This window comes from Ostrinia furnacalis, unplaced genomic scaffold (assembly GCF_004193835.3).
Source record: "Ostrinia furnacalis isolate ACB-3 unplaced genomic scaffold, ASM419383v2 OfSCF1172, whole genome shotgun sequence".
In the NCBI taxonomy this organism is placed as follows: domain Eukaryota; kingdom Metazoa; phylum Arthropoda; class Insecta; order Lepidoptera; family Crambidae; genus Ostrinia; species Ostrinia furnacalis.
In genome coordinates this window covers 1552384-1575636 of record NW_021131411.1, presented here as the reverse complement: position 1 = coordinate 1575636, position 23253 = coordinate 1552384, and the positions used below count along the sequence as shown (strand labels likewise).

The following is a 23253-nucleotide window of genomic DNA, read 5'->3' as shown; positions in this document are numbered from 1 at the left end:
GTGTCGTAGTGAAAGCTCGCTAGCGTGGAGTTAGCTGGCGATCGGTCGCTCGACCTAGTTGGTGTTCGCTCGATGCCGCCCGAAGTCGCCGGCCGCGCCGCCCGCCCAGAAATAGACGCAGCACGTGCGTCGCACAGGGCACACGCGTCCACGCCACGGACGCCGCGGCCGCCCCGCACCCCGCGCCGCAACAAAACTCAAAGAAACCGCGTTGTGAACACAAGTGTTGTTAATTTAACTAAAAACTCCCAAACTATTTATAGCTTCTAATAGTGCATTCGCTTCGTAGTGGCCTTCCTATAAAGCTCCGTGTTTACCCAAAATATGTATTAGTAGTGATTTAACGTGGTAGCCTTAAAAGTAACAAAATAAAGTAACGATGTGCCTTAACGCGTAATAATTTCGCGGCACCCGGACGGGTGCGCGTGAGTCATCGAAATGCAATGCATCAGATTGATTCTTCTTCTGGTGTTTTGTGTGATTCCGGAGCCAGTACCGGCCTGGAAAGGTGACATGTAAGTATATAGACTATGTTTTCTATAATAGGTGCATGATTTCAGCTCATTGGCTTTCCGATTAGCAACAAATTCATAACAAACATTCGCCTTTAAAGATTATTCAAGAATGTATTTAAAACTGCTGAAATTTGGCACTTTCGTGGTTGTTTGTGTCTGATTCACCAAAAGCATTGTATGTAATTTAAACACCTCACCAGAGCTATTGGTAGCACATTTTGTTTTTCTAAATATAAACTCTGAATAGTAATTAGGAATTCGGCTCGTTGGATTCCGCAGAAGTTCAGCATAAGTACTTTTAATAATTGATTGCTGAAGGATTAAACATATGTATGATGTAAAACTAATTTCATTAAAACTATAGATCACAATTTTTTGGATATAATGTTTTTGGGCCTAAAACAATTTGCACGAACATAAAAGTTTTAAACTATTGTTTTAGAGCTTCGGAGTTAAGATTATGGTTTCTTAATGACAACTTAATATGTAGATAATCATAGATATATTGAAACAGTATATAATGGGTGATAAAATATATAGGCTGTAGCATCCCATCAAAGAAAAATCCTGCATATTTTTGGTGAAAAAATTATGCATAATGTCCTTGAGTATGGCTTTTATCTTTTATCAACGTAGTGGGTAGGTATTAAAGCGAAAGCACCACGCTATCGCAAGTTCGCAAGCCCACAAATTAGAATTTATGAAGGTCAACATCATTTATCTTTTAGGACCCAACTTTTTCCGGAGTTCTACCTACTTGACTTTACTCACTAATATTATTCTAAAAAACCCGGGAAAACATCTATCTAAAATAACGTTATTGTCAAAGAAAATTGAGGAAATAAAGATTTTGTACGAGTTATGTAGGTATAGATTTGTTATGATTTATTTACGTCGTTTGTTAGCTTACGGACAGCGAATGTCAACCCTTTATAATGTATTTTACCTGCCCGCCTTTGATTCAATCGTGGCTCGATTCGATCCACTTTGACTTTCATTCAATTTCGTTCGACTCTACCTTTGATTTCAAACTCAGTGCTATTACCACTGCATTAATAAATATTTTGATTCGATTTACTTGCTTTAGTCGGTTATGGGTAACGTAGAGTAGGAACATAGGTGGCATTTGGTAGGTAGGTATGAAGAATATTGTCAATTTAATAGATAAGTCTCGTCGAAACTCTCCGATACAAGGATGATGCATGAGCCACCCATCAGTCAATCTATTTTCATGGAGGTGACAGCTTTCGGATATCCTTTTACGTTCTTCCCGAGCTGAAACAGGTAAGTAATTGATAGACATATCTAATAGAACGGAAGTGAAATAGAGAGTGTTGAAGTTCAAAGATACATTTGAGAAGGTCTGCCAACCCGTATCGCTTGTCAACAAACAAAGAAAGGGAAAATTCACGAAAATAATACATGTTATACCTGCTCGTAGTTTCAAGTCAAGAAAATATTTTCCAAATTGGTTCTCCTTTGTAGGATAAACTTTAAGTGGCACTAAGCAGTTACGTTTTGGCAATGCGATATAAATTTAAAGTTAGCTTTTCTACATAATTCCGTTTCTACATTAACACAGGCGTTACTGACGTAACGCTTTTCCCTCGTTCTCAATATTTGATTATAAACTTTCTGCGTAGGCATTTTACGCGTAATTGGTGATTATGATTCCCATTACTGATTAGATTATCTATTAATCAAGATAACTAAGCGTTTATTAATTTCAGGTAGGTGGTACTGTTTGGCCTCATCAATTAAGTTTCGGCCTGATTAAGTACATTCTGTTCAATTAGTACTGAAACTATTGCTTAATTGTACCGATCCAAAATTTCGCTTACTTAATCAAATAAAGGCTATTTACGGTATCTACACACAATATAAAATACTTTTTCCTTCAAAGGGCTTGTTATTCTGTAATAACAGCCAAGTTAACAAAACAAGGAAATTAATTTCGTTGTTCCATTCCATTATAAGAGATATCATTTTACTTTGTAACGTTGTCATTATTTACGGTATACCCACGAACATTTTTACGTGAAACAGGCAACGGTCGTGACCAAATAACAAAGTGAATTCGACAGACGGCGTTTTTCATGGCCGTAGTGAACCGGCAAATATTTGCGGCCGATATTAACNCAAATCCGCATTAGACTCAATTTTGAAACAATTAAACTTAATGAAAACTCTTTGGTTTTATTTGTATTCGATTTTGAACTTGGAAAATTTTCGCTGGACACCCTTTACAACGTAACCTCACTTCAAAACTTCAAACGAGTGTGACAATACCGCATCCGTTCAAGTCTGATTGGAACCATGAGTGCATTAGATTCACTCCCGAAGATATCGGAACGATAAACGTCCCCATCTTATTCACGTATTTCTGATATTCGGTTTGGCCGAAGCTTCGGCTGGTTTTTGGCCGAAAACGAAAATATGGCCGAATGTCCATTTTTTGGCCGAAAATGGCCGAAAACGAAAACGAAAACGAATATTCGGTCGGTCACTAATATTAACGTAGGAATCTGCGGTTCTCCTTTGGGAGTCGTAATCAATATTCGGAAATGGGAACTTATACGGATATTTATAGAACAAATTGCTTATATCAATATGTAACAGTAGTTTGTTCTAATTTACTGAATGTGGTTGGATAGTTGTAGAACAGTTTGGGAGAGGTTTTGATGACTAAGTGCAGTTATTTCTGCTTCATACATCGCGAGTTTTATACCTATACAATTAGGAAGGAAAGTACACCTACTACACTTGTGTCGAAATTCAATTTATGGACCTTCGAACATTACATTTATAAATACATATGCCTAGATAAAATAATAAAAACAGGTGATTCATTTCATGTGCGGCCGCTGTAGTCTGCTCTATCAAGAACATCTGCAACGCAGCGCTCTTCAGCGAGGCGGCGCACATACTCCTGTGTGCTTACCATGAGTTTACGTTACGTGTGCTCGCTAGCGACTGCGTAAAAAAATGACATTAATTGTATGACATATTGTGCAGCGCCCCTAGCGGCTACTTTCAAGAAACAAAATCTCCATAGAGATTTTTGACGTTTTCGCTAGCGAGCACACCTAACGTAAACTCATGGTAGACACACTGCAATGCGTAACTGTCAGTATCGTGAAAATACACTGTTGCTGCTAAATCTACAGAAAAATATAAAATTAAACTACTATATGCATTATTTACGACAAAGCAGTTTCTTTGAAGTATAAGAGTATAAAGAAAGCATGATAAAATTGGATATAATCTAATTTTCAGGACGACGGTTTCGTATGTAATCGATTTTACTAATTCGTTTGATCTCATTAACATCAAAGTAATCATGCAAATGGCAGATTACCAATAAATGAACATTATGCGGTCGTTAGGGTGTTAATATCAATAAATAAATGTTCAATTTCATTAAATTGTATCTGTACTCAACTGTCAAAGTAAAAGCTGATCATAAACCATTCGGAACCTGCAATTTCCTCCAGGGCATCGTAATCGATTCCTGTAATTGGGGAGTATCGACGCCCACGGGACATTTGAACAACGTGTTAAAATCAGTAAAACGATCTTACGCCCATTATAAGTCACAAATCGACATCGCTTTGTTTCATCAAGTTTAGGAGGTTTTAGATGTTTGGAATTCGAAGAAAACATTTTCCACAAAGTTTTGTTCTTTAACTCCAAGGACTTATTGTTTACGTTTAAACTTCTACCTATTTAAGTTATTAAAGTGTTATTACAAATATTTTCTTTGTTGAGAGCTTAATTGGAAATTACGATTAAACTCGTGTTCCAAGACAAGACTAAGTAAAAGGATTAAATTGATATTTAAATCCTCTTTCTAATTACTAATTACTTAAGTCTTCTGGCTTGACAATAATCGTCTACGGTAACGATTTATTAAGGTTGATCCATCAGAAAACTCAAGTAAAACTAAAAAGCGGACAACCAACAGAGTAATTTATTAACGTAAGCATGTTCAACTCGTTCCAACTTCGAAATAAATGTTAGCAGCTAAACTACTCGCCACCGCTCTACGAGTCACACGAGAATGGTTTAAAAATGCACACCAAAAGCTTAAGGCTGGGTTGCACTATCTTATATTAACTGTGACTAATGTCAAAAATCTGTCAAACTCCATACAAAAAGCGCCGGTTATCGTTATAGTTAGGTGGTGCAACTCAGCCTTAACCAAGTTAAACCAACACAAGGTTGTTTCACAATCACAACTCTGAAACAAGTTGTGTGTTGTTTGAATTGAGTATATTTTCTACCATGTAATATGAAACGTTAAAATGCCTGACTAAAATTTTGATACCATTCACATTATCCACACATTTACTTTGATAAGATCACAGCCCCGAGCTATACCTGGAATATTATTAGGGGTACAAAACAAACTTGCTTTATACTGTGTAGTTTTGCCTGCGACTTTTTCGTTACGAAAGTACTAGGTAACTAAACCTTTTATAAATAGCATATTTGCCGAAGTATAACCTTATAAACTTTCATAATTTCGTCCAGTGGGTAGTTTTTGTGTAATGTAGCAACAAACATATTTCTTCTAAACTTTCACGTTCATAATAGTTTAATAGTAACATCAAAGGCTTAGTTTTATTAGTTTTAGAAAATGCACGAGTGAACTTGCAAAGGATGGCCCTTGTGTGTCGAGCATCATTCATAATGAGCTCACAATTTCTATACACGTTTGATGCTACAAAACACGTCACGGTGGGGAGCTCCTTTGTAGGCTTGATTGCTGACTGGCGTTTACGTAGACTTATACAGTGATTACGTAGAGTCGTAGACGTATACATGCTTCGTAGGGGTATTAATCTAGCCCTTTTTAAATCTGGCGAGTCTTGGAAAGTCGCTCTAGCGTGTAAACATCTTTCATGACATCGCGTGCCCTATGAGCATGTTACGCTGTCTAGAGCTGTCGTTTTGAAAGTTTGATTACTTTGGGTTTAGTACTTTAGTATTTATACTAGCTTTAAGCTAGACATACCATGCTATTCGCATATAAATTGAGATAAGTTGCATTCAGTGACGGCAAGTCCCATGACGTTAGCGTGTTTCTTGTCTGTAAAGTTAAATGCAGCTAGATCAAACATAACAGAGTCACGATTAATACAGTTTAACCGTTGCTAAAAATATTCTTCTCCCAGTGTAATATGCATTATGAAATGTAAGTCGCTTTTAAAACCACAATTGTCAAAAGATTATAAAGTATTAGAAGACCTACATTTTTCCAAACTTGTAAGGACTCTTACCTATTTATGTGAAATACATAGGTAGGTAACCAACATTCTGATGTTATTGAAAAGAATATTACCAAGCCATGCCGTTCCTAATGGCGCCAGTGTTCTGTAATATGTATGAAAGGATCGCACGAGGCTCCCTGGGGTGTGAACATCATATATGTTTCACGGCATTGTTCCGAGTACCTCGTCCCAGCTAAGAAATGATGGGACTGCCACAATAGCTATTGTCGACGATATCGTAGATAAAATTATTTATCATGACTATCGGCTCTACCCACGCTTTTTTGGAAGAAACATGCTACAAAAAGCTTTCAATTATATTGGAGTTATACTTAGAATGAAAGCAGGTGCCTAGGCCTACATGTAGGAGTTGTATGAATGTAGGAGTACCTACATCGTTCAAAGGTCGTCGCTAATATCAAACTTGGGGGCCATCCATAAAGTACGTCACACGAATTTCATGATTTTTTGAGCCCCCCTCCGTCCTTGTCACAGGTGGTCACATTTCTGAGATCCCCATCCTCCCTGTGTGACGTCACATGTTTTGCAATTTCACATCGAAAAATTATTAAATCAACAGCAGTTCCGAAATTAGTTTTATTTCCATTTTAACTAAGTACTTTTTTATGAAATCAACATTATATCGAATATTTGAAACAATTGAAATGTGATGTCACGAAACTTAGGACCCCTCCCACCCCTTGTCACACCATGTCACACTTTGTCGACCCCCTCCCCCCCTCTTTACGTGTGACGTACTTTATGGATGACCCCTTGAGTCTATAAAATAAAATTTTAGTGAATAGTAGAGTTAGTAAGTTTCCTACCTTACTTGGCATATTTGAACTTGTAAGTCAAAGGTTAAGGGTAAAATACATTTTTATGGCGATTATCACACTGCGCCGCGCTCCGACGCGGTACGCGGGACGACAGATTTAATCATTGTATGCAAATACCTCAGTTTGTATAGAAAACACGCGCGGCACAACACACTGACAACACGTCTGCGCGCGGGATTTTTTATATGAAATCACGCGGACCGCGGCGGAGCGCGGGGCAGTGTGATAATCGCCTATGTGCTAGGTAAAATAAGTCTTTCCTAGGAAAAGTAACTATACCAACTCTCTTTTTGTTTTAGACCTCGACCAAACAATCTGAAGAGAGACTTCGTAATCTTTATAAGGTCTGAGGTTTGCCCAAGAAAAAAATATTATGATGAAAAAGCCGAATATAATACCTAAATCGTTTTACGGAGTTTGGCCCCAGCTTACGTGACACGGCAAACATGATGAAAATATGAGACGTTTTAATCTTAAATCGGTATTAATACGCAGGGTGGGCTTGATAAAATAATCTTTTTGGCTTTAACAAAATCCCTAAAGCAAATAATAACAATAATATAATGAATCATTTATTTGCCAGAATACGGTTACAAACGGTTATAAAAACACCTATTCTACATACGATGTGCAAATATTACAAATTACACGGAGTGATCAAAAAATAAATAAAACGAAAAAGCAATCATAGGGTAGTGTTCCTATAATTCTATTTGTTCTGACGAGGAAGGAAGACATTTCTATTTGCATTTCTTCTTCGTCTCACTCCTAATATTATTATTGCTGTTCGTAAGAATATTTTGTCATTTCCGATATTTCATGTTCCTTTAGTTGCGAGCATTAGTGCCATTGCAATATAAAGTAGGTAGTTATAAATTCTAAACCACAAACATCGTTACACAATAAAACACAGTTTGTTGGGTAGTAGGCTTAATTTCACTCTATCGTACCGTCCTACGCTTTTGTGATCACCTCAAATAAATATTATTCAGCAAGCGTTACATTCCTCTAAAAGCCTGTCAGGTGTTGTCCCAAAATTACCTACACCAACAGAAATATAAGGGCAGATTTTTCACGTCGTCGCTAATATAGGGACCGTCCTGTGAAACGTACGAGTCAGGTCGCGCGTTCCCGGGCGAGAACTTCGTCCATATTTTATAGATTGCCACAGGTAGATACGCGCCGTAATATGAATGACGCCAAATTGGCGCTATAAACGCAAACGACTCAAATTGAATTGGCGACGAAAATAAATGTGGGTATATTAGATTTTGTAATTTGGTGGAAATCTAAATAAAAATACACACTTTTTTGGGGTAAGCATGGGTAAGTACCTACAGTTAGGTAGGTATACCTAAGTTCGTTCGTTTCAACCGAAAGACGTCCACTGCTGGACAAAGGCCTCACCCAAGGATTTCCACAAAGACTGGTCCTGCGCCGCTCCTGGATGCGAGCGCACCTAAGTAAATTCTATTAAAAACCTGAAGTCTTAAATAACTAAGTACTTTTATTGTGTAAGTAGTACAGCGCTGAAGAAAGAGTTTTGATTCATAATTCTAGGAAAAACAATACCTTAAGTTATTAAAGTTTCCTTGCCACATCTGTCGACATCTTGGCCCCGCAAACAGAAGTCGCAATTTTCTTGATAAGATTATTTGCATTAAAATATAATATTTTTTATTTTTAAGTAGAAAAGATATGAAGTGTGTGTTGGTTGACCACTTTCAACCATAATGCTTTTTACAGAATCGTTTACCATAAGGTAACTTACATGTCCGTTTCTTCTCTTATACAAAATAAAAACTCAATCACATTAGATAGCTTTATTCTATTTAATTTTTTAATCCGATTCAGAGTTTCTGAATTATTTCAAGGCTTTACCTATTATTTCTGAAAGCAGATTCACCAAATGTACCTACTCGTATAAATCACATTTATAGATTTTGTCTCAAAAAATCAATTTATCTATGTTGATCGACATCTAAGTTGATTTCATATTTATTTATAGTCGGTCCACTGAAAACTGAATTCGCATCAGCGATGTAAAATCAGATTGTAATACTCGTATACTTACATATATTATCATGAGTCTAAGATTTCAAAGTGAAGGGTATTAGCAGTAGACCTCTGAACAATAAAATTTGCTGTGAAAAGACAAATTAGAGAGTCGCTCTTGGCGAGTTCGTTGCTTTGTTAAGCAGAACTTGGCAAGCGTCCTATTTTTCCCGACGACAAAGAAAGCCGTTAACCAAACTGTGCCCCTATCGATGGATCTTATCTCTTTCATAAGAACGAAGGAGGATGTTTTTGCATATTATACCATCTTAATGAAAAAAGGGTCTTTATTTGAGCGACAATACCTTCTGTATTTTGAAGCTTACTATTTAAATTAAAAGGATTCCTGTTGATATTTTGAATTAATCTTATGATTACTTATTAATTAATTTACCAGCAAGTGTAGAGACTACCCGCTAAAACTTTTCACACGAACAGTATCGATCCAGGCGACCGTGCAAACTAACCACTACATAATTTTTCGTGCTTCGGAATAAAAGTGTCCAAGTCCATTATCATAAATTAGCGAGGAGCGTCGAAGTTTACCGACTGAGCTTTTGAGCACTGGCTTAAACTGTCCAGTGGAAACGAAAATATTATTTAAGCGTGATGTTAACTTAGCTGTAGCCCGTAGTTCACAGAGTTTAGGGCTTAAGTAAATATGAAGGTTTTTTACGTGACTTTTAATGTAAGCATAACATACTCACTCGTAGTCTTTGATCTGGGGTTAACACTACGGCTCAAGTCTAAAGTTTTCATACCATTCTTCAAAATTGTTTTCGAAACAATTACTGGGAGTGTTCTGTCTACGATATTTTCATTACTATTTTAAATACATTTTGAAAAAGCAATAAATTTTAATTATGTATTTTTCTTTCCAGAGTCAAAGCATGGGCGAGGACCCTGGGTAGAGAACTATGGCAACTCAGCGAAGCTCTAACAAAATCAGACAAAATTAGGAGTGTAAGTATAAACTCCTCTCTCTGCATCTTTTACAAAATACAATAGAAATATTAAGTAAATAAGAAAATTAGAACTGAAAGTTGCGGCGAAGCGACATCAACAAGTTAGATGGAGAAATTCCGCACTCATTTGCATTTGTTGAAATATTATTCGTTGCCAACCTTTGAACCTCTTTGCTTGTTACTTTGAACGTAATAAAAAAGAAAATTACTGGCTGGTTTTTTCCGTTTCTTTTTTATCACTGAAATCATATTTGACGTTCATTTGTTTTTGTGTGGCTGTTGGTCATTATTTACGCTATAGTTGGCAATTGTTTTAATAATGTTGTTAATTAAATATCAAATTAATACTAATGTTAATTTAAGATCGGTTAAGCAATGTTAATTTACTCGTTAAAAGCTTGGGTTCAATTAACTTACCCAAATTATGTTTAGACGATAGCTCTGTTTTAAGGTAAATTGATTTTCCTTGCCGCAATTTCTTCTCTTCTTAAGAAACACTCTTGAAACAACTTTACTCGTTAAAACAAGTAATGCTTTCAACAAACTTCCTAAAATAATGGAGGTGTTTATTTTTCAGAAATACACGTTAATGAACGCGAGCGTGAAGAAGAAAAATGGAAAACTCATATTAGAGTCCTCTCTGCGCTCGGTCAGCACAATGTTGACAAGAAAAATTAAAGCTGTTAAGGTAATTTTTTTTTCTAACTTACCGACTGCCCGGGGACGACAAAATTGCGGCGTTAAAGTAAATAGCAAAATGTTAAAAACTACGTCTACGACTACTTCGTAGTCTTTTATTCGTAGTACATCTGTAGTCGAGTTGCTACGAGTTTCTTAGTAATGGAAGCAATTGAAAAGATTTTTTTTGTGAATTGTTAAGTTACTTTACTTGGGATTTTAGACAGTGTTTGTTTAGGTACAGATTTGTATTCGATAAATTGAAGATGTTGGAAAGTGATCGAACTGAAAACTCGTCACATTATCTAAAATAACTGATCTAGGTAGACGAAAAAATATCATTGTATAATAGTTTTAAATGAGTTTCGTTATTAACTAACTTATCATTACTTTTATGGTTCTTTTGGAATAACTTAAGATATGCCACTGTCCATGAAACTAATATTTACTAAAGTCCTTGGTTCTAAATTATATTATGATTAGGCTAATTTCCCCTGGGAGAGCGTTGACGGAAGGGAAGTCGGGTCTTTAGCACAACTTCGGAAGCGAGTGAAAGTTATTACGGTTGGGATTTCATACATCTTGCTAGGAATATTATTATACAGTTTTTGATTAAAGTTTCAAAGGTTGCGACTAGTTTTTGTTTTGTTTTAGTTATTATATTTTGTACCTACTGAGTCTTTTTTGCATGTTGGAACTTCTATAAGGTGTGCATAGTAGTAGATGTTGTAGGGCTTCTTCAATGAGACTCGGTTTTGGTAAATACAATGCTAGTTTACTTTAGTAGATACTTGGTACAGAATAGACGTTAATTAAAGATACAAAATTAGATTAGGCTACCGGTTACAAGTGGGCGGGAGATAGACTACAATGTGGTAAGGTATACTTATAGACTTGGATCAACCTGATTTCCCGATAAGAAAGACAATTTCGTGCTTCGGTGGCTATGTTAGGCCATCGTCTGATAATCTGATTAAATCATGTCATACTTTTATGGTAGGTGATAAGTGATAATATCTGACTGATAAAGTCTATATAGCATTAATTAATTAAGTACAGACGACGGCACGTCAACGTTACCACTGTGGGTTTTTGTGCAATTGTAATAGGGGCGAGTTTGAAACAAAAATGGGTAGTAGCCTGATGTGCTGTCGTGTGTACATAATACTAATTCGATTTGAGATTCAACATTCGAATTCATTTTCGATTCTATAACCAACTTGGACCAAACAAGGCGATTACATCGAAACGAATCTATGACGATTGCTATATTCTCTAGCTAGAGTCTAGAGGCACAGGGTTGTCACAATCCATTTACCAGACATCTATTTTATTATAATCACGTCAATAACTGAATCATTTTTTCCAGTGCATTCATGCAACAGCGCAGAAGCTGGCCAAGGAGTTCAACTACACAATAACAGAAGACAAGGACTACAATGACTTCGATTACTGCTCTGCCAAGTACTCCCGCTTCCAGTACGAAGACCTCGCTGACGTCGCTGATGAAGATGATGATACCAACATCCCTAAGTTCGCCAAGAACAACTCCAACTACATGGAGGTCCAGCTGGAGAAAGACTCGCACTTTTATGACATAAGTGTTAATACTAATATAAGCTGTGTACATGTACCCACAAATATTTACTATAAAGGTATTTTAGTGTTTCTACTTAAAGTTTAGCAACGACTTTTTGAGAAATAGAGTTATAATTTGAGCTTATTTGTTTCAGAGAGAGACGCTTTAAATGCAATTTTATGGTCAAAAGGCCTCAACGAAATATTTATAAATAATTACAAATCAGACCCGTCCTTAGCTTGGCAGTACTTCGGTAGCTCGCACGGCATACTACGCTTTTATCCCGGCATGCCCTGGAACAACAGGAAGGTTGTGGACACGTACGATTGCAGAGTGCAGTCGTGGTACATTGAAGCAGCTACATGCTCCAAAGACGTTATAATTCTTTTCGATGTATCAGGGTCCATGACCGGATTCAAAAACTACGTGGCGAGAAGAACGCTCCGTTCACTTCTAGACACGTTATCCAATAACGACTACGTAAACGTTTACACTTTCAAAAACAACACAAAAGAAGTAGTCACTTGTTTCGTCGGCCTAGTGCAAGCCACTCCAGAAAACTTAAAGACAATCACGGACACTTTAGAGCCAAAAGACAACGGCAAGGTCCATAAAGTGCCTTTGGAAGGCAACGCCAACCTGACTGCGGCTTACATAAAAGCATTTACCACTCTCAAGGCGGTAAGTTTTCTATAAAAATATTTTTCTTTATTCTCAGTATTAAAAGGCCACAGCAGGAAAATTACTCGAAACGTTACGGTACTAAAGACCGTTTAACTAAGCGATAAAGTTTTCTTGGAAAAACCTTTTGGTCTCTAGGCTTTATGTATCGCGTTTATTCGTTATAAGACCTTCATTTTCGATGTAAAAAACGTAAACGTACCTAACGGAAAAACGTTAAGTAAATACATAGCCTGTTCCTCNCAGTACCTCTAGTAGGAAAAACTTTCGAGTTCGTTTCGTTGCGTATTCAAAGTGTCATCGAAAAATTTTGTATGAAAAATTAAACAGCGCCCCCTAGGGCGGCTATAATATAGGGGGCGCTGTTTAATTTTTCATACAAAATTTTTCGATGACACTTTGAATACGCAACGAAACGAACTCGAAAGTTTTTCCTACCTAGAGGTACTGTTGTTACAAAATATTTTCTTTCGAATTGCCAACGAGGCCTGTCATACGCAGCCAGCCACAATGTTGGCACCACAGCCTAGTCAGCCGCACTCGTTTCTGGATATGACAATCTAATAATTACTTATTTACGAAGTGAATGTTATCAATTTAATTCAGCGGGTCACAAAATATTCCAGTAAAGTTATGTGTATTACAAGTTTCATGGCTGTTAGGTCCCGTGAGATGTAATAAAACAAACTTCGTTAGGAGCTTTTGACCTGATTCCGTTGAGGGTAAAAGCATGCTCGATCTGCTTTAGTGCTTAATTTTAACTTTAGTATACAAATCTGCTGTTATTTTGTGTCGTATTGATAAAGATATTTAAATACACTGGATTTGAGCATGTATCGAATAAAGCAAATGGCGCCTTAACACCTTTTTACATAGGAAAACTTAACGTTTATGTTATCAGTTATGTTAATTATTATTACCAAGTATGTACAGTAAAATTTGTATTCGGCAAAAAAGTTACTCATACATTTATCACTGAAAATGAAATTCCCATTTCAGTGTGAGTACGTATGAGTATGAGTGTGTGTACTGAATGTCAAATACAACCTAAAATATAAAACACAAAAATAGTACAAGTTTACTAAAAGTAAAGCACATAATAATTACACTATTAACACAGCTATTACTTACTAGCTAATTGGTGACAAAAAATTTAGCTTTAACATGAAATCAAGCTGGCTGATTCAATTTCTCTAACACAACTATCTTTCACTAGAGAAGGTCCAACTGCAGCGTGAGCAGCACCCAGGGCTGCAACCAGCTGGTCATGGTCATCACGGACTATGTGCCCGGGAACCTCACGGAGGTGTTCGATGAATACAACCGGGAGAAGGTGGGCAACGTCACCTACATCCCGGTCAGGGTGTTCACGTACCTCATTGGAAAAGAGGTCACTAATGTCCGGGAGATACAGTGGATGGCTTGCTTGAATAGAGGTAAGAATTTAAAAATGTGCCTATCTAAATAATAATACCTAATACATAAGTATGTTTTACAGGGGTAGACAATAAATATATCGCTTACAGAGATAAAAGCCTTCAGTAGCAAAATATGTTTTTTTGTGTGGTAACAATCAAATAAAGAAAAAGTAGATAATGACGGAAAAACGTACCTAACTAGGCAAAAGTCAAGGTTTATTACGAAGCTTAATTATCACGGCAGTATGATNCGGATTGCAATCTCTAAATGTATACCATGATTTATAATTTATGGAGTCGGTGTTGGAAGATTTGAATATTTTATAGTTTCCTTGAGCTGTCACTTGACAGCCTGGCACACTTTTACTATGGTGGATCAAAGTATTTTGGTTTGACTATAGAGCGTGAGAACACGCACACAGTCACAATTATTTTAGTGTGAATAAAAATAGCATCGAAATTACCTAAACTTGACATGCCACGCTAGACGTAAACGCTCTTAAGTATAAGCGGAGGATCCTTGATAAATCCCGCAAACTGCTACATTGATTTTATTCGCTCACAAGTTTAACTGTGAGTGGGTAGGGTGGGTAGTAAGCTTTGAATATTTAGTGGAACAAAATTTACTTTGTCATTTGAATCTATTCACGAAGCAAAAGGGATGGGAATAATACAAAACAATATTATAACAAGGGGTTTCTTGGAATGAAGGTTAAAAGTAATGTTGGTTGTGTTTGTCACAGTCGATAAATCGAAATAGATACGTTTGATCGTATTTAATTAAGTAACTTGGTTTGGTATGAATATTGAATAGTCACCAGCACATCAACCGACTTCAAAATAATCCAATTAATTTTGAACTTTCGACTAAAAACATGTCAATCAATTGGTAATTGGCGGCCGTACTAAATTGAAACATACATGGTTGACGGCACATCAAAGTAAACATTAACGTCTTATAAGTATGTTGTTATAGGAACTATGTTTCAATTTATAGAATGTAGGTATCTGATACCTACCTGATTGATGTAATTTTGTCACCCTATAGGTTACTTCGTCCACATTCATTCTGTAGAAGAGGTGCAGCAGCAAGTATTGAAGTACATCAACGTGATCGCTCGCCCCATGATCCTCGCGAAAGACGAACCGCCGCCCACCTGGACCCACGCCAATATCGATTACACGGTAAAATATACGATGAATACATTATATTATGGTTTTAAAGATTACAATCTCGTTAAGCACATAGTTATCTAACATCAGATCGGAGGCAACTTCTTTGAATTATCTAACATTAACGACATTGTAAATGTAGATTTTTCTTTGTCATAGCCGTCCCTTTTCGCTTCATTTGTATTCTACTTCTTTTCTGTATAGGATGAATTTTTACTAATCCAAAATAGGTGATTCAAGGGTGACAAACTTTGCACAAGAAACTATGTAGGTGCCAAGGTTGCCTACCTCGCTTTAGTTAGTGCAAATTATTTAATACCATGAAAGCGGGCGACGAAGTTATCGGCTGAAGTTAGAAGATAACAACAAGTTTCTTGTCCAAAGTTGTCTGTTATCATGACGACAAATAAATCTTTCAGTGTTTTACATAAACGTAATAAATAATAATTTTAATGTCGTGGCCGAAGATATTAATTAACGTCGCAGCATTTTTAATGAGCGGATGAAATAAGGTCACTGCCTTACCCTCTAGTCAAAATTACAAGACTCTACTCTTTTAAGTTTAATATCTGAAATTCTTGATTAATGGAGAGAGCCCAACTTCGGCCATTAATCGCTCAGAATCCACATTTAAAATGTTCAAAGAAAGTTGAAGTATAACAAGAAATGAGCACCGTCCTTGTTTAGAAGCCTCCCACTTTACCTTTATGTTTTCGCTTTTCTGTCGTAAAAGCAGTCATTAGGCCTTCATTATCATTTGAAAAGTGTTGTTAAAAGATACACTTTGCTATTTGCAAGTTAAATATGATATTACTTTGCAAACTATGGGCTTTAATGTTAAATTATAACTAGGTAGGTATATACAGGGTGTTAGGTAAATGGGTATGTGAGCCGACACTAGCCCATGTTAACATGGTCATATAAATGGTATGGTGAAGTCAGAAAATTGATATCTTCATTTTAATTATTTTATTTTTCATACAAATCGGATTTCATATAATTTATTTTGTATGAAAATTAAAAAATAAAATAAAATGATGATATCAAATTTCTGACTTCACCATACCATTTAATATGCCATTATTAACATGGGCTAGTGTCGGCTCATATACCCATTTACCTAACACCCTGTATAATTTGTAAAACCTTCTAGATGCTAGAGCCTCGTTATTTTAATGGTAGCTTCAGTAGGCCTTACTCGACCTCATTTCCGATATAGAGCTCAGAAATATCTGATAATGGCGTACTATGCCTTTTGAGCTTCATGGATGTTTCCGAAACAAATAGAAAGAAAGAAAGAAAGAAAAGCATTTATTTGGTTCCGACTTAAAAAAATATAACACACAGAATCAGATAACAAAAAACAAGTATAAGTTAGAACCAAAATTGGCCACCGCTCAGCATGTGTCATGCTCTGGTGTGGTAAATAAAACCAGAACACGACGCTGTTATTCTGCGGTGAACTAACTGTGAAATAACTGCATTAAAACACTTATCCGTGAAATAAATTATTAAGTAAGTTTGATGAAGTTATTTTACATGGTGTGTGATCTTTTCAGTCATAATAATGGCATATGATGTACATTTTTAAACTTTTTCTCACGATCTAATATTATATTATTTCTCATTTCACAGAGAACATCACTCTGGGGAGTTAGCAGAGACGTGAAAAAGGTAAAAGAAATGTGTTATTCGGAATCGAATAACATTTCACATTCACCGCTTTCGGGTGAAAAATGATTGTTTCATTCATCTTTCAGCCTGATGAGGACAAGTTGGTGACGTCAGTGGCCATCCCGGCCTTCGATCACAAGTACAATGAGGAGCACAACGACGCGATGCTGCTCGGTGTGGCCGGTACTGACGTGCCTATCGACAGCATAGCCAAGCTAGCACAACCACATCAGGTATGTGGAACATTGTTTTTTGTTGTGGATTAAGTATGTTTTTAATGAAACTGTCATTGACAGTACTAATGTTCAAAAGGGAATAAAATTGGAAACATTTAAAATAAAGTTTGGAGTAAATATTTGTTTTACTTTGCACTTTTCTTGCACAAAATTAAACACTAATAATGCGACGGTTTATCCTATTGTTAGTCTCATTGTCATTAAGTATTAGGTCATTTAGTTTTCACTGCAGAGGGATAACCATTTTTAATTTAGCAGAGGAAAAAAGAGGATTTGGTCTACACGTTCCACTATTAGTATACCGAATTCAAAAATACAACTAAGTGAAACCGACAAAAAGTAACAGATGTTTTTTCCAAGCATTTCCAGACAGCGGATTGCTAAGCAAGAAACCCATGTCCATTAATCTTAACCTAATCTCGTTTCAGCTCGGTGTAAATGGATACTCATTTATCGTGAGCAACAACGGATATCTGCTTCTGCACCCCTTGCTCATAACAACGGTAAGTAAGGAGATAATACCCGACAATATTGACATGGATATCCCATTCTATTCAGTACTAAAAGTATATGATTAGGTACACGATTCGTTCTAATCTTCGTAAGGAAGAATGATACGAGCTCTTTATTTGTACTGTCGTAGCCACTACTAAATTTCCCAATTTTGTGGTTACAGCATTAGTTTCAGATTACCTATTGCTTTTTATGCAAAGGTTGTAAAGTAATAAATGTGGCAATTTACTAGATTATTTACCAAAGATATTGTTAGGTATTAATGGTTGAGGATTACTTTTTAATGGTTGAGGATACTTTTTATGTTAGTTCTATGTTATTAAATGATATCTAATAAATCAATTATTATTCATCAGATCAACAACACCTTGCAAGCTAACTACAACAGCGTGGATTTCGTGGAGGTGGAGCAAGTGGACGACGGAAATGGCCCGCGAGTCCTCGGCGAGGAGATTCAGTCGCTGAGGGAGATGCTGGTCAATGGAGAAGACGGCAACATGAGAGACGTCAAGGTTCTCTACCACTATGATAGCATGAGGTAGGTAACTTTTACAATTCTACTAGAAGTCGAACCTTTACTTCGAACTTCTCTTATGTTCTTCTGAAGTTCTGATTAATTTCGTTGTGGGTCCAATGACAGTAACTTTCCCCCGGGACAAACTTGACCTTTACTGGCTGGGTTTTTATTGGCGGTCAAGCTGTAGCTGTAGCTACCAATCCTGGCTATACAGGAGTTGCAGCGGTGGAAACAAGAGGTGGGAATACTCCCGTAATTCTTCTACCATAGAGGCCTTTTTTTCGCCATTTTGAGGTTCAATAAGAACGCAGCGCGAGTTGCTCTCGCCTACTAACATGATTTGGAATTGTATGTGTAAAAGATTTTAGACTATTTGCTATTCAATGTGGGTGGTAAATGTTTTATGGAGTCTTTGTTTAGTGACTCAAAAAAATCAAGCTACACTGTAAAACAGAACTCTTCATATCACTCTTCTCACTCACTCTTCATATTAACACATTTATTAATTTGACCAGTTTTAATATTATTTACAAAATGACAGATTTAAGGAAAAGGTCCTTTGTCCAGCAGTGGACGTCATTTGGCTGAAACGAACGAACGAACGAAGGAAAAGGTATGAAAATTATTAATACTTATTTGATTAATTATTAAAATTATTATTATTCAAATTCCAGGAGAATAGCGCGAGTCCAGCACGACTATTTCTTCAACAAGTTAGAGGGTACGCCGTTCGCGATGGGCATTTCGCTGCCCAAAGGCTATGGAGACACTGAGCTCTTGCTCAAAGACAACCCTTTGGAGGCCAAACAGGGAAAGGAACTTACTGGCATCAACGTTACTGATTACTTTAGGTTCAGTTACAGGGTCCACCCTGATTGGTAAGTTTCAAAATAATAGTGTTAGTTTTATTTATCATTTTGATTATAGGTCAGTCAGTACCTGAGGTGAGGGGGAGGGGTGACACTAACATAATATTATGACTTGACAGACCATATAAATCTGAAGGAGATCTGAAGTCTCGCTGATGTTTGACGATACAAAAACACCCTCCCATGCCGCTCCCATTATTGAGAGATTTTTAAGCCCTTAAATTGATCGTGTGTTAAAGTATCATACATATTGCAGGGTTTACTGCAAATACCACTACCTCGAGGGTCACGAGTCAGATAATGCGGAGGAGGAGATCTGGTCGTTTTTGGTCCGTCTCTCGAACAACGAAGTCGACATCACTAAGAAGCAATACATTGATGAGGACGACAAACGAAATTTTACTCTAGAGAGTAAGATTCCTTTTATTTACAATGCTTAGTATTCTCATACTTTTATTATAGACTTTCAAATGCATAAAATTATCCATACGTCCAAATCTGGACCACTTTTAAAATGACTTATTGCCGAATAATGACTGAGTTTCTTGCGCTGCTTCTCAGCACTGGCCCATTTATTGTCCCGAAGTTGCGAAGCAGTGGTAGGGTAATTCTGGGACGTGTAAAAGTGCTGTTTCAAAGCCTACTTGTAAAAATGAAATGACTACTTATGAGTTTTTATAATTTGTAGCTCATTGTGGCAACGCTACGACTCAGTTGCAAAAAGACGATTACTATTGTAATGAGGATCTGGTGAAGCAACTGGTGTTTGACGCGAAACTGACCACGCCATTCTTCAAAGAGTGGAACGCTTCTGACGAGGAGGTGGAACTGACGGCCAAGTACAACGTCAGCGTGAGGTTCATAGCAACCTCCAGTGGCTTGACCAGGTGGCATTACATCTTCGACGAAGACAAGAACGAAGTGGTCGACGATGAAGGGAACAGATGGAAGAATTCTAAAGAAGAGTATGTAAACCATAATACAGTAATGTTTATATTATTTCCAGTCAACCTCATTGTTGAACTCAAAATTAAGCTTTTTCTTAGATACTTTAAACTTTAAAGAATTCATGACATGTCTAGTCATTCATGTTGGCAATAATTACTGTTGGAAAGTAAGAGGATAAATATTAAAGAAACAAGTATACTTTAGGGATTGTTAAAGGTTACCTAATTTTCCCATTTCAGAGTTTTCGGTGACAAATATTACAACGCTATCGAAGAGACGTGGTACAAGGCAGCAGTTCTTCAGCACATGATCAACAGAGAGTCCATAGTGATTTCCACACCGCTGCCAATCTTAGACGAAATAGTCCAGAAAGGAATGGAATTTGACAAGAATGGGGACATAGTCATGACTGCCAGCTACGCCATATTTTACAAAGATGGAGATTCTGAAACACCCGCTTCTGTCGTTGGTTTTGAGTTCTCATTTTTGAGTTTCCAAAAGAGATTTTTGGAAATTACTGGAAGAACGTCGGATGAGGTGAGCTAATGAAACATTTTCATAATGCGTTCTAAATTTAATAAGTAATTTAGGTACTTACTTATTTTATACCTACTTATTTTTATCTGCTCCATGTGAAATTCCATTGGAAGTAAAAATATTCAATTTTGACCTTTGTTTCTTTTTTCTTATTTATTTATGCCGTACGTCACATGATATTAGGGGCCCGGCATTTCATATCAAGTTTCATTTATTTATTGGTAGAGTACCTAACTATCTTATGCATGTTCAGATGTTCATGTTAACAAATTAAACTCCAGGAAAAATCATAGTTCCTAGTTAATTCTAGTCAGTAATTAGACAAATTAGTAATCTAAATTGTTGAACATTTCAGCAATTCCACTGTAACAACCCTGACTACGACTGCTACGTGATCGACAGTTCGGGCTATGTAGTCATGTCCCGCGACAAAGAAGACATCGGCACATTCTTCGGCGCCCTTGTACATAAAGAACTGGGGACTTCAAACGCGCATTATGTGCTCGCTTCATTCCTGAAGAAGAATGTATACGACCACGTCGAAGTGTTCAACTACCAAGCCTTGTGTCCGTATAAGGAGCTGCAGGCGCAAGGAAATAGCGCTTGGCAGTTTTTGACGGTTTGTATTTGACGAGATAAGAACCAAGAAATGTTAAATTCTCTCTTTATTATAACTTTGATATCTCAGAGAATTTACACAATCCTCTCTAATCAGAATCTCTGGGTACTAGACAACGGATAAAAACATTTATCTACTTTTTTAAATCTTATAGGTCAGACAGATTTTGTATTTTACGATCATTTACTTTCATATTATCAGAATTTGTTTTGTGAGCATATTAACAGACTATTTTTATTGTATTTTATGTTCCCAGCCTTTCAATATAGCCACCAGTTTCTTCCGTTGGCTCTTCGCAGAGATGGTCATTATCTTAACAGACTTCCCCAATTGGAATTGGAATGTTTATGGGAACGTCCTGTTTGAAGGTTAGTGCTAACAGGAATAGATGACGGTGACACATACTTTCAAAGAAATGGAAAATAATCTAGTCTTAAAACTTTAGTATAGAGCATATACTTAATTATTTAGTCTAAACATTACCTACACTGTATAAAGCTGTAATAATGTCGTTTAAGAAGCAAATAACTAGCTTTTGATATCGCTTTGCAACATCTAATCAAAGCCTAGGTATTATAGATAAAGTAGGTACCTATACGCAGTTGGTTTTACCTCTGTCAAATTTATCTGATATCACAAAATAATCAACCGAAGTGAAACCTGACTGCATAAAACATTTCTAGATACAGTGTGTATGTTTATGGGCGTTTAGTTGTAAATGAGTAATAGATAAATGTTGACTGTTAACTAATACTATGAGATAGAAATAACGTGTAGGTAAAGTGAATGAGCCTGTATTAACATCATGCAGCGCTCTTCGCATGACACGCTCTCAGTCGCAGCAACTGTTCTGTAAACAACTAATATTTCCGCTTACGTAGCAATGCCAACAACCGCATGCTTTCCGCTCGCAGATTATGATCTAAACCTGGGAATCACAGACGAGCCGACCACGACCACCACGCCGCCGCCTCCGCCTGAGGCAGAGAATAAAGACGGGAATGAAGATGAGAGGAAGCCTTTCTCTTGCGACCACCGTATCAGCTTATACATCTTGAACCAGTTGATGTTCTTGGATCCAATGGGGGAGATTAAAATGATATCGGAGGACGAGCCGGGCGACTGCCACCCGCGGTACTGGGCCACGTATATGCCGGAGACGAATCTATTGCTGGTGGTGATCGAGAATTCGTACGTGAAGTTCAAGGACGACTGCAATCTGCCGCCCAACACCACGCCGCAGCCGACCAGCAACTCCACGACCAGCCGCGAGCCCTGCCACAAGCTCGACTTGGCCGGGCTCACGAGAAGGCGCCTTGAGGGTTGCTTCACTTACCATGATGGGGTAATTTTTTATTCTTACTATTTTTTTAAATATTTTATTAATCAGAGAGTTGTCATCATATTATCTGAACAGGTGAAACCAATTTTCTGAGCCATAGGGATAGCCATGAGTGATAGGGAGAATTATACTCTGAATTTTTAGTTTTATACTTTAATCTAAAGTAAGTATATTTAAACGATTGTCATTCTTCTAATGCTAGTCTAACCTGTGGTCTAACTCAAAGTTAAGTCAACTAATACCAATGTAAGTGGAAAGCTCAAGAAAATGGTGGAAAAATATATTATAATCCAATTCACTGACATATGGTTATTAGATACTAAATAGTCTGAAACTACCGCAAATATCGATATTAAATAGTGTTTTATTTCCATAGGAAAGAAACATAACAGCATGCGGCATCGGCAGCATCGCCCGCGCCGACCTGCCAGTGTTCACCGCGTCGGTGCTGATCGCCACGTTCCTGTACCGACTGCTGGCCTAGGTAGACGGCCTACAGAATTTGTACCTTTGTTACTTTCGCAATAAAACTTGTTGCACCTTTCGTCTGTTTATTTATGTGTTTCGTCTATTATTTCCTAACTTATCCTACTTAAAACCTAATCAATTAAAGTTAGAAACACTAGACTTCAAAACTTGGTGACCTTCAAGATATTTGGAAAAGTTAACTTATCTTCGCGTTTAGGACTACTGCACTACCGAATAAAACTTCACTATCAATCGCTGTACTATAGTAGGCATTCAACATGAAAACGCAGCCACTTCTTTTACCTACAAAGAGTACGTGACGTGACACGCTGACCTACTCATAGGGGATACAAA

At 37.0% G+C, this 23253-nt stretch overlaps 1 protein-coding gene across 2 annotated transcripts; it reads left to right on the top strand.

Annotated features, from left to right (window-relative positions):
* Positions 1-134: 134 nt before the first annotated feature.
* Positions 135-22985, top strand: Ca-Ma2d (Ca[2+] channel Muscle-specific alpha2/delta subunit). 2 transcript variants are annotated; one of them, XM_028303014.1, is made up of 19 exons: positions 135-515; positions 9564-9645; positions 10225-10335; positions 11695-11980; positions 12059-12585; positions 13802-14021; positions 15052-15188; positions 16812-16850; positions 16937-17083; positions 17515-17589; positions 17956-18137; positions 18791-18994; positions 19242-19396; positions 19674-19950; positions 20173-20470; positions 20826-21089; positions 21346-21457; positions 22031-22434; positions 22808-22985. In XM_028303014.1, the coding sequence occupies exons 1-19, from the start codon at positions 439-441 to the stop codon at positions 22913-22915; spliced, it is 3705 nt and encodes a 1234-aa protein (XP_028158815.1). In that variant the 5' UTR covers positions 135-438; the 3' UTR covers positions 22916-22985. The 2 variants fall into 2 exon arrangements, with proteins under 2 accessions (XP_028158815.1, XP_028158814.1); XM_028303013.1 differs by having other exon boundaries at positions 22004-22434.
* Positions 22986-23253: the final 268 nt, after the last annotated feature.